The 16,026-nt window shown below is 37.3% G+C and overlaps 1 protein-coding gene across 8 annotated transcripts in view; it reads left to right on the forward strand.

Annotated features, from left to right (window-relative positions):
• The window catches only part of LOC127066421 (uncharacterized), a 33,337-nt gene extending 17,347 nt beyond the window's left edge, over positions 1-15,990 (forward strand). For 3 of the 8 annotated variants that reach the window (XM_051000164.1, XM_051000165.1, XM_051000166.1), the window contains 8 exons: positions 9,290-9,550; positions 10,262-10,333; positions 12,152-12,332; positions 14,554-14,688; positions 14,754-14,905; positions 14,965-15,328; positions 15,407-15,596; positions 15,680-15,990. In XM_051000164.1, the coding sequence (XP_050856121.1) occupies positions 9,290-9,550; positions 10,262-10,333; positions 12,152-12,332; positions 14,554-14,688; positions 14,754-14,905; positions 14,965-15,328; positions 15,407-15,596; positions 15,680-15,837 (1,513 nt within the window). In that variant the 3' untranslated portion in view covers positions 15,838-15,990. Of the gene's footprint in view, positions 1-7,304; positions 8,012-9,289; positions 9,551-10,261; positions 10,395-12,151; positions 12,333-14,553; positions 14,689-14,753; positions 14,906-14,964; positions 15,329-15,406; positions 15,597-15,679 lie in introns of those variants that run through there. The other 5 variants (XM_051000170.1, XM_051000168.1, XM_051000169.1 and 2 more) reach the window with 4 other exon arrangements.
• Positions 15,991-16,026: the final 36 nt, after the last annotated feature.

Consider the following 16,026-nt stretch of genomic DNA (forward strand, 5'->3'; position numbering starts at 1 on the left):
ATCACAAGTTAATGTATCCCATAACTTCTCGAGATCGTTCTTTGCCCTCTCCAGCTATTTTCGTATATCCGAAGCTCCGCACGAAAATCCATTTGATCGATAATCGTTAATTAAAATCTCCCTCTTGGCGTCTTGCTCGAGACAGAAATTTATCGAGAGACTGTTAGAGGGTCAGGGAAAATAAGATATCGCGGTCGCCTTTCTTCGACGAAAAACATTCGATATACTCATTTCTTGAACTAAATCTGCTGACCTATTTTTTGAGAAAGTACAAAAACGCTCCGAGATTAATACGCCTCAAGTAAACTCGTTCGATAACTCGTTATCGTTATTTTCTGACCGAGACAACATTGCCAACTTTTTTATCGATCTTAGAAAAATCCATAAATCATATGCACTGCTATCGAATATTAGCGTAGACTGTGCCAACATGGTTTGAAACTGACGTACGAAAGAATAACAAAAAATTTCTGACAAGATCGTTACGAACAATTCTTACAAATGTTCAAATTTATTTCAAACTCGTTTTATTTTATTTCAACATTTTTACACGTCCTCTATATCTGTTTTAAAGAAATTTACGCTATCCAGTTATGCGTGTTTATATATATATATATATAAAACGAGCGCGAGTATTATTTTCAAGCCGCGGGGCTTGATCATTTGCGATCGCTTCGACGTTTGCTCCTTTTCTCACGATAAGCGAGAACGAGAGATGAATTTTTAACGCTGCACCCACTCCTTGCGAAAGGCTGTTCTTTCGAAGAGAGCCGTATCAAGGTCCGAAGGGATCGTCTTGTCGGCTAGAAACGGCCGATGGCTAGACAACTATTCTATCGATCGGTGTTCTTTCGTTTCGTCATTATCGCTGCATCATGTTCCAATGGAGAGAGTTAAGAGTTAGTTGGTCAGTCCAGGGTGAAAGGCGACTCGTGAGAATGATAACTCGTCTATTCTTCTTCGTTTATGATATTTTTTCGATTCATTTTTTCATCTACTAATCTACAGATATACATAGAAAATTGATGAAGCAGAACTCTTCCTTATCACGATATATATTATAAAATCGACTATCTATTGTCGATTGTTCGTCGAAGTCATCGCGGAAGTTTCGATTTACGCAGCGACCATGACCTTGAACCTGCTGAAGGCCTTTCCAAGCGCGTACACCGGTACAAAAGTTTACGAGCACGCTCCACTCCTACCTACACTGTATACACGTACGATACGAGCAAGAACGCTTTTATCTACCACTACTCCTGTTATTTCCGCTCATAACAGTGCAGCTTGCACATGAAATGCTTTGCGGCAAGATCGATAGGCTAATTGACTCGACCTGCTGCATTAATTTATTCGCATGGAAATGTTATAAAGAATTTTCGAACATATACGTCAACGTGTCTGCTTCTCCTCGTTTTTTATTTTTCCCCGAATTCTGCAAATTTTTTATTTTCAAAAGAGATTGTTTCATCGTCAAGGACCTTTTCTCTGGAGATCTCTCCCTTTTGTATTATTATCATTATTATTATCTATATCAACAATGCCATAAATATTGTTCGCTCGTACGAGTAGTTCGCTCGTTAAAATCAACGATATATGTATGTTGGGCACCACACCTTCACCGATACTCCCCAGCTTGTATCATCCTGCATCTCTTCAGATATTTATGACACGAAAGAAGCTATCTCATAAGCGACTTGGTGTGTTTCGATAAGCCGAGTAACGTTCACCGGTAGACTCGAAAAGAGAGCTCGAGAAAGCTATTTATGAGACCGTAGCACGAAAAAAAGATAAGATACGTTCGTATTCCTTTTTAAAGTCATCTCCAATCGATTTTCTCTACAGACTTCACCGGTTAAAACTTATCTCGAAATTTACAACCAATGCACGTACTTGCTTACGTATGTTCTTTGAAGAATGAATTGCATTTGTGTTTGTTGAAAATATCGTTATATTAGAATGTGACAATACGATAAGAATCTGGAATGTGCGTTCACTAGTATTTAAAACTGCTCGGCCGTTTCGTTTGACCCTAAAACCGATATGCCTATCGTAAGACGACTCGCTCGCTTTTTATATTCTAACGTGTGAAACATGATAATACAAGATCGTTGTCGAATACATTAGCTCGTAGGAATTTGAGAGTACTTAACCTACTATAGAATTTTTAATATACGAATTAATGAAGAGATAAAAGTTTTTAAATAAAAGAATACTTGAATAATATATATATATGTCTTCTAAAATTTATCTATTTTAAAGGAAAAATTAAATGAATTATATATATTTAAATTCACGGACTCTAGTCTTTTAGGATGTTAAATAAATTACTTGAACTATTGAAATACTTGGCGTTCTTTAACTTTGTGCTATTATGTCAAAGTTTGAAAGTATCTGAAATATTATTTTGCTAGGGCTATGAATATTCCAAAACGAAAAAAGCACTTAAACAATGAAAGTTTTGATGTATTTCCAATCAATTCTTTCCATCGAACGCGTGTGTTGTAATTGCCAATCGATTCATTTTATCATGACATAAATACGATGCTTATCTTTTGATGAGTCAACATAAATGATGAGCAATTAGAAGAGCGCGAATTCTGGGTTAATAGTTCTCGAAGGTCCTTACGAAAATATGTTCGATCATATTTTCGCGATAAGGTGCCACGCCTTTCCGGATAACGATGATTAAAGTTTGGGTGTGCCGTATGTGTTTACACCGAAAAACATCTTTTTTGGTTTTAAGAAAATCAGTCTTTAAACAAATCCGAGAAACAATTTTTAAAGTTTTACAATTTTTAAACTGAAGGAATTACTGTTAACGATGAATGAATTTATTCGTAGCAGTGTAAAAATAAATTATAAGTTTATACAGCCGTTTGTATGTAAATAAACTTTATCCTTCCTCGAATGAATCGATATTCGACTTTGGTATGTATTAAATTCAAGTTAAAACATCAAAATGTCGATAAAACGAGTACTACACGGACGTGCCGAATTTATGTATGTAGTTTATTTTCTGTTCGAATATCTTTGTGTTGGTGAGTATCAGATACACAAGGTCACGAAAGTTCCGGTCGGTTTCGAACGTGCACGTGTCATTGTAGCTGCTTATAGAATGTTTACAAACTATGTTGTGAGACACGAGACACTTCGCTACGACTTAAAACTTTTTATACATTTTATTTTTTTCTTGCATATCTTTACGTCTACATTTCATTTTGTATAAATGTTTATACTATTTAAGTTGAATCGTAAAGACAAAGAGATTCGAAGAGAAAAGAACTTCTCGTAAAATGTTTCTGTTACTATAAACACAATTGATCTTATGATCTGAGAAAGTAAGTACGTTGTTCTAATCGTAAACACGAGTGAAACATTTAGGAAACGTTACAGAACGTCTTTTATCTCGGTATCGTTAAATAAATCCTCGAACGACCGACGCCTTGTTAGAATAAATTACTCGACAATAGTATAGTTACGTAACAGCCTGACTAATTATCGGTCATTACGAGAAGCTGGTGGCGCGTTCTTCGTTGCGTCAGTAGCCTATTTGCACGATCTCTAGCAGACTCGTATAGAAAAGAAATTTTAATGAACCACGAGTGAGACAGCAGGAGATGGAAAGATAGATCGTGAGGTTCGAGGACGATAAAGAAGGTACACCTGTTCTTCTTCACAAAGATACGCTGTTTCTTTTTATCGCGTATGACTCTCGAAATTAGATCTGACGATGACGCTGAATTTTTTTTACAACATATTCGTTCTACGAAGTCAAAAGTCAACTTTTTTTATCGTAATGAAGAAAAAAGATCGATCGATACAGCCGAATACATATTTCTACGCTTTTATCGAAACATCAACTTTCGATTTTTCGAATGTCCATTAATTAATTTGAAAAGAAAAAAATTTATCTCGTGGTTTTTATATACAAAAAAGCCGTGAATATTTACATTCGAAATTGAAAAGCGCATCGTGGGTCATTTGATCCGCGAAACTCGTTTTATTCGTGACATTCGATTCGACAATGTCAGGGCTATCATGTTGTGTTATCCGACGCAGTCGCAATCAACGAGACGTGACGGAGATTTCATAACGAACGCAACATCATCGTTTTATACAATCTCGAAGATTTCCTCTTGATGGTAACATTTCGTTAGACTTTACTCAACTGAATTTTTTATTTTCCTCGTTGGTTTTCTGTCATTGCAATGACCTCGAAGATCGAATTACAATGATAGAATCGAATCGAGATCGTAGAACAACCGCAACGATCTCAATCGCGTCATCTCTTTGCGCACTCGTTTGTCTTGTACTTACACATACATACAATACACATGTATATAATACTCGAGAGTATTACGCGAAATAGTCGATTATGTCGGAATAATAAGGATGGATCTATATCGGAGCCATAGTATATGTACATACTTTCGGAAAGTAGGACAATTCGTTTAATGAAAGCTGTAGGTTGATTAACGTTCGTTAGTCTGGAGAACAGGAACGTCGATGATCTAATCGTCGTTAATCGATCTTTTCCTGTTGATTTCTGTCGTAATATGATTATTTAGAAATTAACGAGGTTACTATTTGGAAGATTAGATCTGTCTAGATTTATTGGGATTTAGCTACATAATATCTTAAGAAATTTTCTAAAAAAAATGCAATTTTTTTAGCTTCATAAAAACTATTTAGAAATAAATTTTTCATTTATAAATGCAATACGTTAAGTGGAAAATTTCACGACAAACTTCGATCCACGTATTATCTTTAACATTGAAATTAAATCATGACAAGTTCGAAATGTAGTCGACTAGATCGAGAAGAAATTTCTACTTGTATATATTATCGAACGGTCTCGATGGCACGCGATGCCGGTCACGAAATTTATTCCACGAGCGTTACCACCGAGCGACCGCATAGTTTTCGAGTACGATATCTTGTGTCCCCTCGTTACAACTCCTACTATAACTCAACATTCTTAGAGAAATAAGTACGAGAATTCGTCTAAATAATTTTCTTTTTCTTTTTTTCTTTTATCTTCTGTTTCATTTAGATACCGTCTTAGTTGCGCATGCTTGCAATGGACTTTCTTCGACTGTAATTATACGGCACGTTGGTGGATATGTATGTACATCTGATGATCCTTCTCATCATATAGAAATATTCTATTACATTAATCATCGTTGATACAACGTTCGAAAGTAAAAGAACTGCGTGCCGGGAAAATCCTGGTAAATGATTTTGTAGAAAACGCATGCCTTCAATCTTTTAATTTCCACGAATTCGAAATGAGCAACGAGGTTGGTAACTTCATCTTCTTCTTCTTTTTCTTCTTCATCTTTCTAGCTGCTTTCACTGATAATGTACATACGTATGCGTATACGTAAATGATTTTGTAGAAAACGCATGCCTTTAATATTTTAATTTCCACGAATTCGAAATGAGCAACGAGGTTGTAACTTCTTCTTTTTTTTTTATATTTCTGGCTGCTTTCACTGGTAATGTATGTAAAATCAAAGTAGGTATATACGTATCTACGCGTCGACGATTTCATGGAGCATTTATGATTTGTTACGGACGGTCACGCGAGCTCGAGCACGATCGAAGGGCAGATATAATCAGATCGAGATAAGAAATTGTGTATGATTTCGTACTTTTGAGATTTCCCGTAAAGATAATGAATTTTTTCGATCGATTCGAAAAAGTTGTCGCCCAACGAGAGTTGAGTTTTCGTTACAAAATTACAATAAATTTGGTTGTGCGAAAGAAACGTACCTACCTTTCGTGAGAGCACCACCTATTCCGGAAGGAATTACGCTACTTTCGAGACAAGTATCTTACTTAAACGAAAGTATTGTGTACGCCCGAAGGACGCACGCTACGTCGGTCGCTTCGTAAGTCCCTTTCTAAGGCTTCTTTCTTCTTCTTTACTTCTACTCTACGTTATATCCTTTCTAATCAAGTTCTCCACAATTTGAAACAGGTAGATACTTGAACGAGCACGAGAAGGACGTGTTCTCATTTCGTGATTTTTATCAGAAGACTATTTTATTAGATCAGAATAATATAAGACCTAGTTTTCGAGCATTTATAATATAAATTATTAATCCTAAGATGTGCGATAACGTGTGTGCATTATACGCTTACTTATTACGATAAAGCGTGCAGTGTGCTCAATAATTATTTACTTTCGCTATAAAATATTGTATTGGTCAATATATTACATTTTGCTTATTTAGATATAAAGTACTTTAGTATTTCTGACATTATTTTTAGACCGATCCAATATATCGATTATACTTAAACTTATTTGAAAATTAAAATAGAAAGACTTCGAGGAAATCATTTTTTCTCTTTACATATTTATAGCTTATATAATTTACTGGAATTTTTCGAAACTCGTGTATATAGAATCCAGAAGAGATTATAAAGTTCCAAGAATTCTTGCCGCCTTAATGACACCGTCGATACGATCGATAATGATTTCTCATCGTGAAAGAAAGATAAAAGGAAAAAGAAAAATAAGAATGAAGCGTTCCGCGCGTAGCAGCATAGAAATTTTCCTTCTCGCGATCCCTGTCCGATATTCTCGAAGCGGAACGCGCGAGAAGGCGCGAGCAGGTGCAACTGTTGGGCGGTCGCACGTGCTCCGAAAGAGATGGTGGCCGAGCGTGTGCTTTCTGCTCCTCGCGAGAGTCGAGTATGAGATACGAATATCGTGCTGTTCCAGAGCAGTGATTCCGGTCAGCCGGAATAGCGGTACTCGCTCGGCCGTGTGTCTTCGTCTCGAATTATGTTGCTTCCCGCGGAGAGCCTGAGCGCATGCGCTTTCTGTCGCGAAAGCGGAAGAAGAAAACTATTACGATGAGTACTACACATACTCCTTTCTTTTTTTTTCTACGAACCTTATCTCTCATTCTATTATTTATTTATTTTTTTTTTCGTTCTCTTACAAAACAGAATATTTTTCAATAGTCGCAAGCTCGTTGTTAATGCGATACATATTGAAAAAAAAAGAAAGATAGAAATTAAGGACGAAACGTTACAATTTCTTAACGAATGTTTTTATGCCTGAAGAAATTTCTATTTATCGTTCATTATCTATCAACTTGTCGACTTAATGAAACACGTTGACACCAGATTCCTGCGTCTCGATATAGGAAAGATTCTATAAAAGAAGTAACTTCCGTCTTAGATAATAAATCTCAGTAATATATCTGAGACGTTTCTACATGAGATACGAATCTATATATATATATATACACAATTTCAATTATTCATATTAATTATGTTTTTACAAGATTTAATCGATTATTGTCTACAATCGCAGACGAAGTTGGAGGTCGTTTCTCGTGATCAATATCGTAGCACCGATACTGAAGCTTCTCTCTACGCTTGTCTCTAACTCACGAATACGTTTCATGAGGAACGTGCAAGCAGTGCAGTTCGGAACATCGACGAGTTAACAGGCATGCTAGAGACTCTCTCGTAGCAGCTGCATCGAGAGTTACTCGCTCAAGGCATGTGCTGCTGTTGCTGCTGCTGCGCCGAGTAACGGCTAATTGGCCACCTTTCCTCTCTCGAAGCGAGAACGAGAAAGAAAGAGAGAGAGAGAGAGAGAGAAAGAGAAAGAGAAAGAGAAAGAGAGAGAGAGAGAGAGAAAGAAAAAGAGAGAAAGAGAGAAGAGAGCTATCCCTCTCTCCTTTCCTTTCCTCTATCTTTTTCTCTCCCTTTCTCGCGGCGCCTTCTCCCTCTGTACGTCGGCCGACTCGTGCCAGTTTTGTTCGTCCTGTCGCGCGGGTTAAACCGAGTGCAGAGCTCGAGAAAACGGCGCTGATATAAGCTTCACGATCCTCGAGACATCTTTCACGCTACGTGCCTAAATTATGGACCCTCGGCGTCGTCCTCCTCGGCCACGTTGTCGTTGTCGTCGTCGTTCTTGCCTTCGTCGTGGATAGAGAGTGAAGAAGAAAATTCTAAAGTTTCTATTATCCTTCTTCGTTCACACGTAAGTCCTCTTTGTCTTTCCTTTATTCGCAACAATTTCGTATACGTCCTTTTTAACGTTGTTCCTATGATTTCGTAAATATATGTGCACATTTTTTCGTGCGCTCATCTATCTCGATCTCATCGCCCAGTTAATAATTTTAATACTTGGAATTTTTATGAAAATTTTTTTTGCATCTGAAACATCTCTCTCTCTCTCTCTCTCTCTCTCTCTCTCTCTACCTTCTTTTCTTTCATTCTTTCTCTTTTTCTACGAAACTATCTATGATTCCTTCTGCGAACTTCGTGGTATCGACCTCGAATCCTCGACGCGTGACCGCAACTTTTTATCGATCCTTTAATCATACGTGAGTATGTATTTCCAGTCAAGGTTACTATCCCGCGAACACGCATTGCTTCTTAAACAAACTACAAAGAGACTTTTTACGAGAAGCAAAACAGACCTCTTCTTCTTCTTCTTCCTCTTCTTCCTTTACTTCTTCTTCTTACTGTGATTATTACACTCTTTCTATGGAACACTTTCCAATATATTTACGACGGCGATGGATTCTCGCAAAAGTCATTAAGCCAACATTTCTTCTACGGTGAAACTTTCCAAATCGATTTTTCGAAGCATTCCCGCGAGTTTCATGGATTTACTACGAGCGGAGTGAAAAATAATTGACGAGCATCTCGTCTCTAAAGAAAATACTGTCGATACCACTTACTGCGATCTAATCGTTTGGAAAACGAGAAGGTCCTACGAGATGGCGAGCATGCAAGAGACCTATTCGATTTTAATTGTTGTGTCGAACAGAAAACTCGTGCCGGTTTAACGAGGGAAGTACGACGAACAAATACTTCGATCTGCAAATCTAATCGGTCGGATAATACCGAGTTTTACCCGTTTCCCTCGTAAACGCAGTTTTCGTTAAGAGGGAACTTTTTTCCTGGTCATCCATTTACTTCTCTATTCGTCTAATGCGTATGTATTATGTGTGTATTATGTGTACACGTCCATGTATCTGCCAGCCTCGAGCACGTAACACGCTCTAACCGCTCTGCCCCACGTACTGACCTTCGGTCACGGAACGGAAATATAGTAGAAACATTTTTCTCATCTAATATTCTACCTTCGTACGACGATAAGATCGCACGATCATGCCTTTCCTTTCTATGAACTCGTGACTTATCTCACTTATAGAGTGCAAGAATACTCATTTCTTCGATATCACCTTGTCATATTCTTTATCTATACGTCAAGAAGATTGTCTCTTCAATTATTTCAATTATGTTTTAGGTCTCCGCGCGTAGGAGGACCCCTCTCGCAATCATTAGCGATGATTCCACCGACTATGCATGGTCACGAATTCAACCAACCCTTGTCGAGGGTTGTTATGGTCCGTAAAACGGATCAGAGAACCTTCAGTAAGGGTCGGCGAGGTGGGGAACCTCTTTTGGAAACCGTCACCAGGGAAACCGTCGAGTTGTTCAACGGTGGCAGAGCTGAAAGAAAATACACTTCGGAAACGAGAGACATCGTCACGCCAAAGTCAAACAGGTTGGTTGATGCGTTCACAGAATTCTTCTCTGCAAGGAATAAAATTGCGAAAGAGTAAACAGAGGTGGCACGATGACGATCAACGTATAAAAAGGATATTATGTAACGAATTAATCGGCGGTAAATCGTACTCGATCAAAGTCCGGAACGATGTCATGCTATTTTGTATATAATAAAGAAGAAAATTAGACGAGAGTTGGCATGTATGTATATGTAATTGTTACCATAAGATTGCTCGATATCGTATTGTGAGAAACGTTCGTAATATGCACGAAATTCGAACGACGTTTCTTCTATGTATATCCTAGTACCGGAAACTCGTTACATGCGTTTCAGTAGGCAAAGATTTATACGTCGTAAAGTTGTAGTCGGTAATTTCACGTTGTATCCTTTTCCCTTTATAAATGTGTTTATATATCACAGTGAGGCTAGAGATGAGAGATAGAGATGAAAATTAGACGAGAGAAAGAGAGAGAGAGAGAGAGAAAGAGAGAAGAGAGGTTCCGAGAGAAACTACGACCTCGTACATGTGTGTTGTCAATTATAGGACGTATCTTTCGCCAAGGTGAATATATCCTTTTACAGAGGTCACACTTCGATACACTTTATTACGAATTTCTCTCGAGACGCCTCTTCAGATGTCAGAAAAACATATAACGTAAGTTAAAAGATGAACGTTTGTGTACATCGTAAATCGTTACCCTTGCGTAGTATGCCCTCGCTCAGCGTCAGTGGAACGAAAAAGAAGGTGGTCGGCTTTGTCGACCAGCTGTCGCCCGAAAGGTACTCACCTATGGTGCAGACTTGCAGTCAAGCCAAATTCCAATTCCAGTGAAGCGAGAAAGTATATGACTGATTTATAGCTTTATAGCAAGTCCTTCTCTGGCATCCTTGCAACGCTTCTCGCAACTTCACTAGAATCGGTAGTGGTTTTACTTTCCGTAGTACAAGCGACCTTTTTTTTTCTTTATGTTATAGACGTGCTGTACTAAGAGTGACGGCTGAAAATTTCTCTTCGTATATAAACGTTGAAACTAAAACGATACTTCAATATTTATTTGCGATTACTTTGCTACAAGCTATACTTTCGTACGTTTAAATACGAACGCTTTCCCTTTCAATGTTTCTTTTTTCTTTTATTTTTTCTTTCTAATACTTTCATATGAGCCTTCGTGAATTGACTGCTCATACGTAATGCGCTTTATGTCGTTAACGAAAGGGAATTGAATGTATTAAATAACATAGCTTCGCGTTCCCACGACCATCCAGTTCTAAAGACCGTGTGAGACTAACGCTTGCTTATTTAGAAGACATCGCTCAGACGGTTTGTTTATAGTTTTACAAAGGACGTAACGTAAACAAAGGAATCGGGCGACTTACGTGGAAAATATGTTTCAATGAAAACAGAGATTCTTCGATTTTATATATTCGAAAAAAAAAACGTATATTATGTTTCGTATTTCCACGAATTGTTTTTCGAATTGGAATAATAATATTAAATAATATTAAATAATCTCGAGATGGGATCGGGACGGTCGATGAACTGGCGCGGAAGGAAGGTCTTCGGTGACGACCATGACCGTGGTTAGAGTGCTACGAAGAAGGAAGGAAAGGCTCGTAGGGAAGGAGAAAGTAAAAGCGTCGATCGTAAAAGCGTGTTGAACAGCATGGACGAAGAGAGTACGAGAGACTTCTCGTAATTCTCGAGGAACGACGTGTCCTCCACCGCCTCGTTGTCGTACATTGAAATTTTCAGCTTTCTCTCCGCTTCTTAAACGCGACATTATCCCGGCTGAATACTAATACTACGATTTTATTGTTTGTCGTGACACTACGAGATCGCTAATGTTTTTTACGTAACGAAAGTACAGTTCGATATGGCTTTCGTAAGAGAATCGAACGATTCTTAGGGAAATGATTGCTTTTATAAACGGAAATAGATAGATATGTACGATGTAAAATAAACTACTTGCAAGTAGAAGCGGTATTCAGCTTGGCCGATTAGCCGGAAAATAGATTAGAAATACCATTAGATAGCACATTAGATATCCTCGTCATAAATTGCTTCGACCCATTCCGCATGTCGTAATAACTACTTGCGCGATCCGCAAGATCAAGATCGACCGACCTCGCGCGCTTTCTTCGATCATTTGCCTTCTTGTATGCTTCCTCGTATACGTTGTAATGCTTACATCTCGCTCTCATTACTTTTCATTCATACATTTTTCAATATTCTTTGAATTTCTCTTCGTATTTAGGACGATCTTTAATTAATTAGATATCCGACGTATTCGATAGATCGCTTTAAACGAGCCTCAAAGCAAATTAAAAAATAAACGAACTTGTAAAGATTATTTTCATACAATTTTTTAACGCTTCAAATTAATTTTTTGCATAAAAAAAGAAAAGAAATATTATTCAAAATATTTATTCACGCTAAACGTCACATCTCTTCTTTCACGCTCGATGAAAATGAGCTTCGCACATAAGCAGCTTGAACAAAGATTACGGAGTTATTTAAAATTACACAGACGCTCTACTGTATAAAACTGAAAGAGACTCTGTGTTTCTCCATATACCATGTAATCGATGTACTTTCAGGTCGAGGACGGAATCGGTTAGATCCAAATCGCCTTTGACTGCATCGCCAGCATCGCCAGGACCATTGTCGAACTCCTTACACGGCAGTTTTCACGGTAGTTTAGGAAGCGATGGCATGTCATGCAGCAGTGCAAGGTCCTCTTCTGCCTCACCGGATTCTGCGAGATATTCCTCCTCGCAGGTAAAATTATCCATATGTGATTTATATTGAATGTAAAAAGTACTTATATATACTCGTCATAATTTTTTTTATAACTGTAAACTCTTTTTTGTTGTATTATTTATTTCTTTCTAAAAAAGTTATACATATATACATATGTAATGTATGTATATCATTATAATTTTTACGTATATTAGCTATAAAAAAAAGTATAAAATAAGTAAATAATCTATAGGAATAAATCATTCAATAGATTTTCCAAAACTGATGCATATAAAGTATTCGTATATGTAGGAACATCTTGCAATTTGTTCTTTTTTAGTAAAAATAACTTTGTTTCCAAATTTGACAGAATCATTAATTTTCATTGTTTTTCACGTATTCGAACTTTTCCCTTTTTTATTTATTCAAGAATTAGTATTAATAAATTATATTTTATAACTATTACTTATTTTATACGTCTCTTTTTTTAAACGTTTGACAGCTCAGATACGTAAGAATTATATAATACAACAAAGAAATATGTATGTATAAAAAATTATAAAAAATAATTACACAAATACTTATTACCCTTACTTATCTATCTGTAACTATCTTCGAACATAAATATAATCTCTCATCGAATCGTGAGAATGTCCATGGAGAGACAGTTCTAGAAACTGTTCTTAGGTAACCGTTCGCTTCGATCCAATCAATGAGTGACTGGATTTTAGATCGACTTCGGATCACGATTAAAGATATAGAACCGTAGACATAACGGAAACAAGAAGGCAACGCCGAAGGATTCTCGCACCTCGATTGCTCGCTATTCGCACGCGATGCTAATTGCTATTCAACTAGTCCGCGCTATTTACGTCGGTCCGTTAAGAAGCACGCGACTCCGGTGAGTCGAACCTGAACAAGTTGGTTGCCGCAAGATTTGCATTCGAAGGCGTTTAACACGTTGACATGTGAGAAAGAAAGCAGACAGGATGAATGCTTCTTACCATTCGTCTATGACTCACTTACTTCTCAAGAGATTTTTCTTATTTCTGATGCTCGCGATTTTCTTTCTTTCTTTCTCTTTCCTTCTCTTTATTTTTCTCTTTCATTCTGTTTCTCTCTCTCTCTCTCTCTCTCTCTCTCTCTCTCTCTCCCTTTCTCTTTTTCTCGGTTTCTATCTGTCTCTCTTTCTCTCACTGTCTGTCTTTGTCTTCCTCATCGACTTGAATTATTACTTCACGATATCGAACTGATCTCTCGTCCGATGACTAATCCTAGTCGCCTTTACCGGTCAACTGCCCATACGTGTATGATCGTGCCCTAAGTACACGTTCATCGTGCCTTCGATTATCGGACGTTTCAAGCACTGTACCGTTGAGCCACTTTTATATATCGTGCGGGTGTTCAGTATTTTGCTGCGAAATCATATTTGATTATGTCTTTATATATTAGCATCATTCTGTTTGATTCATCTAACGATTGAGATAATTGATTGTTCGAGATGAAAACGAAATCGATGAAAGTACGAAGGTACATCGAGTCATTTGAAGCAATTTAGATATCTGAAATTGATGCAAATTAAAGAATTATTTGAAGCGTGTATTTTGTCATAAAGTAATACAAAAGTTGTTTTTAAAGTTGGTACGATATTATGTATGTATATTAATTCTCGTCTTCTCTTAAACTCTATTCAAATCCTGAGAGGGATTCAAAGTAATTTCTACACGCTCGCTCATTCAATAGTTTGAAATCTTTTCGAAAAGCATCGATATCTCGATTGAAAAGAATATCGTTATCGTTTTAAGTCTCGGACATCTGCAACTTCTTTCTTCAACCTCTTCGTAAAAAAGTTCTATAGTTATATAATATTATCTTGATTTCTTGCAGACGTTTTATGTGTCTATTATACAGTGAAGCATTTAAAACGTTTTTACGAGTGAAAGAACTTTGAATCTAGCTGGAATACGTGAGCGGAAAATCTCATAGAAGCAAAAGAATTTATCGATTTTTCGACCGTGACTGGTCGATTAAAAAATGATCGGTCTTCTTTAGAATGATGGGAAATCGTTGCAATCTGTTAGCGTTTCTTTTTTCCATTCTATATAAAAAATATCGACATTAATTGCACGTGTATATAATTAAATTTTTTCTTGAATTTCTTTTGAATAATTATTTTAATTATAATTAAATAGGGTCTTATGTTGTATTCCTTAAAAAACAGATCGTTAGATTTTCAGTATGTTCCCTCTCTATGTTATAGATAACAAAGACTGACACGCGTAAACCGTCTGTGCGTAGATCAGGACCTCCCAAGGAATTCATCAATATGTGCCTGGAAACACACAATTACTACCGGGTGCGACACGGTGTACCACCTTTGCGACTTAGTAAACAGGTAATTATCGATCGATCGGTAAGATCGGAACTTTCATAATCGTTATAAATTTATGAAATTTTCAGTTGTGCAAGACCAGTCAAGATTGGGCTAATATTCTGGCAGCCAAGGGTAGATTGGAGCATAGGGCAAATATAGATTACGGAGAGAACCTTTATTGCATGTGGAGTTCCAATCCAAAGACCGTCGTTGGTGGTGACGAGCCTGTAAACGAATGGTATGTTCCCTGATAATAAATCTTCTTCCATTTTTTACATTGTAACCTTTGTCCTTCAGGTATGCCGAGGAAGCTTTACATCAGTATGGTAAGGAACCTACTACTTTGAAAACTGGTCATTTTACACAAGTTGTATGGAGAGACAGTACCGAGTTAGGTGTCGGCATGGCGAGAAACAGAAACGGAGAGGTCTATGTAGTATGTAACTACAATCCAGCTGGTAACTTCTTAGGCAGCTTTACGGATAACGTCCTTCCATCTGGTAGTACTAGTCCGAGTAAAAGGATATCCTTTTCAAAGAGTCAATATACTCTCGACGAACAGGCCTGGCAACAAGAGGCCTTGTTAGTTCACAATGAATACAGAAGGAGGCATCGTGTACCTGACTTAAGGTTAAGTCCTGAGTTAACGGTAGCTGCAAAGGTACCTTAATTCTTTCTCGTAATTCAATCAACATATTTGATTTCATTGATAATCAATTTTTCATTCGGTTTTATTCAGGCATGGGCTAACACACTATTGAACACGAATAAATTGATACCACAATCTTCCTCACCGTATGGAGAAAACATATACTCTATGCAATGTTCCGATCCTAAATTGGTCGTGTCGGCTCGAGAAGTTGTGTCGAAGTGGTATTCCGAGAAAAAGGAACATAAATTTGGTACGGAACCGAAGATCCTTAATACCTGTACGTATGAAATTTCTAAATGACTTGATAATCGTATATGAAAAAATTAACACCCGCAATTTCTTCTTTTTTATTTTCGTTAGGTCACTTCACGCAAATCATATGGAAAAACACGACGGAAATGGGCATAGCTATGGCAAAAAGAGATGGAACGTGCGTCGTGGTCGCGTGTTATCATCCCAGGGGTAATATCGTTGGACAGTTTACGGAGAACGTTCCTAAATCTGTAAAGAACGTCTAGTCCGCGCGCGCGCTCGCCGGATCAACACTTCTGTCGATAATGTATTTAAAGGCTGTATTTATACATCGTGCATAGAGACGACAATACGTATAATTATGTATATAACACACGTGTGTGCATATACGTAGAATAAACATTCCACGTACACTATTATATTTGATCCTTCTCGTTTAGTTTTCTATCCGAGTT

Source organism: Vespula vulgaris, chromosome 9 (genome assembly GCF_905475345.1).
Source record: "Vespula vulgaris chromosome 9, iyVesVulg1.1, whole genome shotgun sequence".
Lineage (NCBI taxonomy): Eukaryota > Metazoa > Arthropoda > Insecta > Hymenoptera > Vespidae > Vespula > Vespula vulgaris.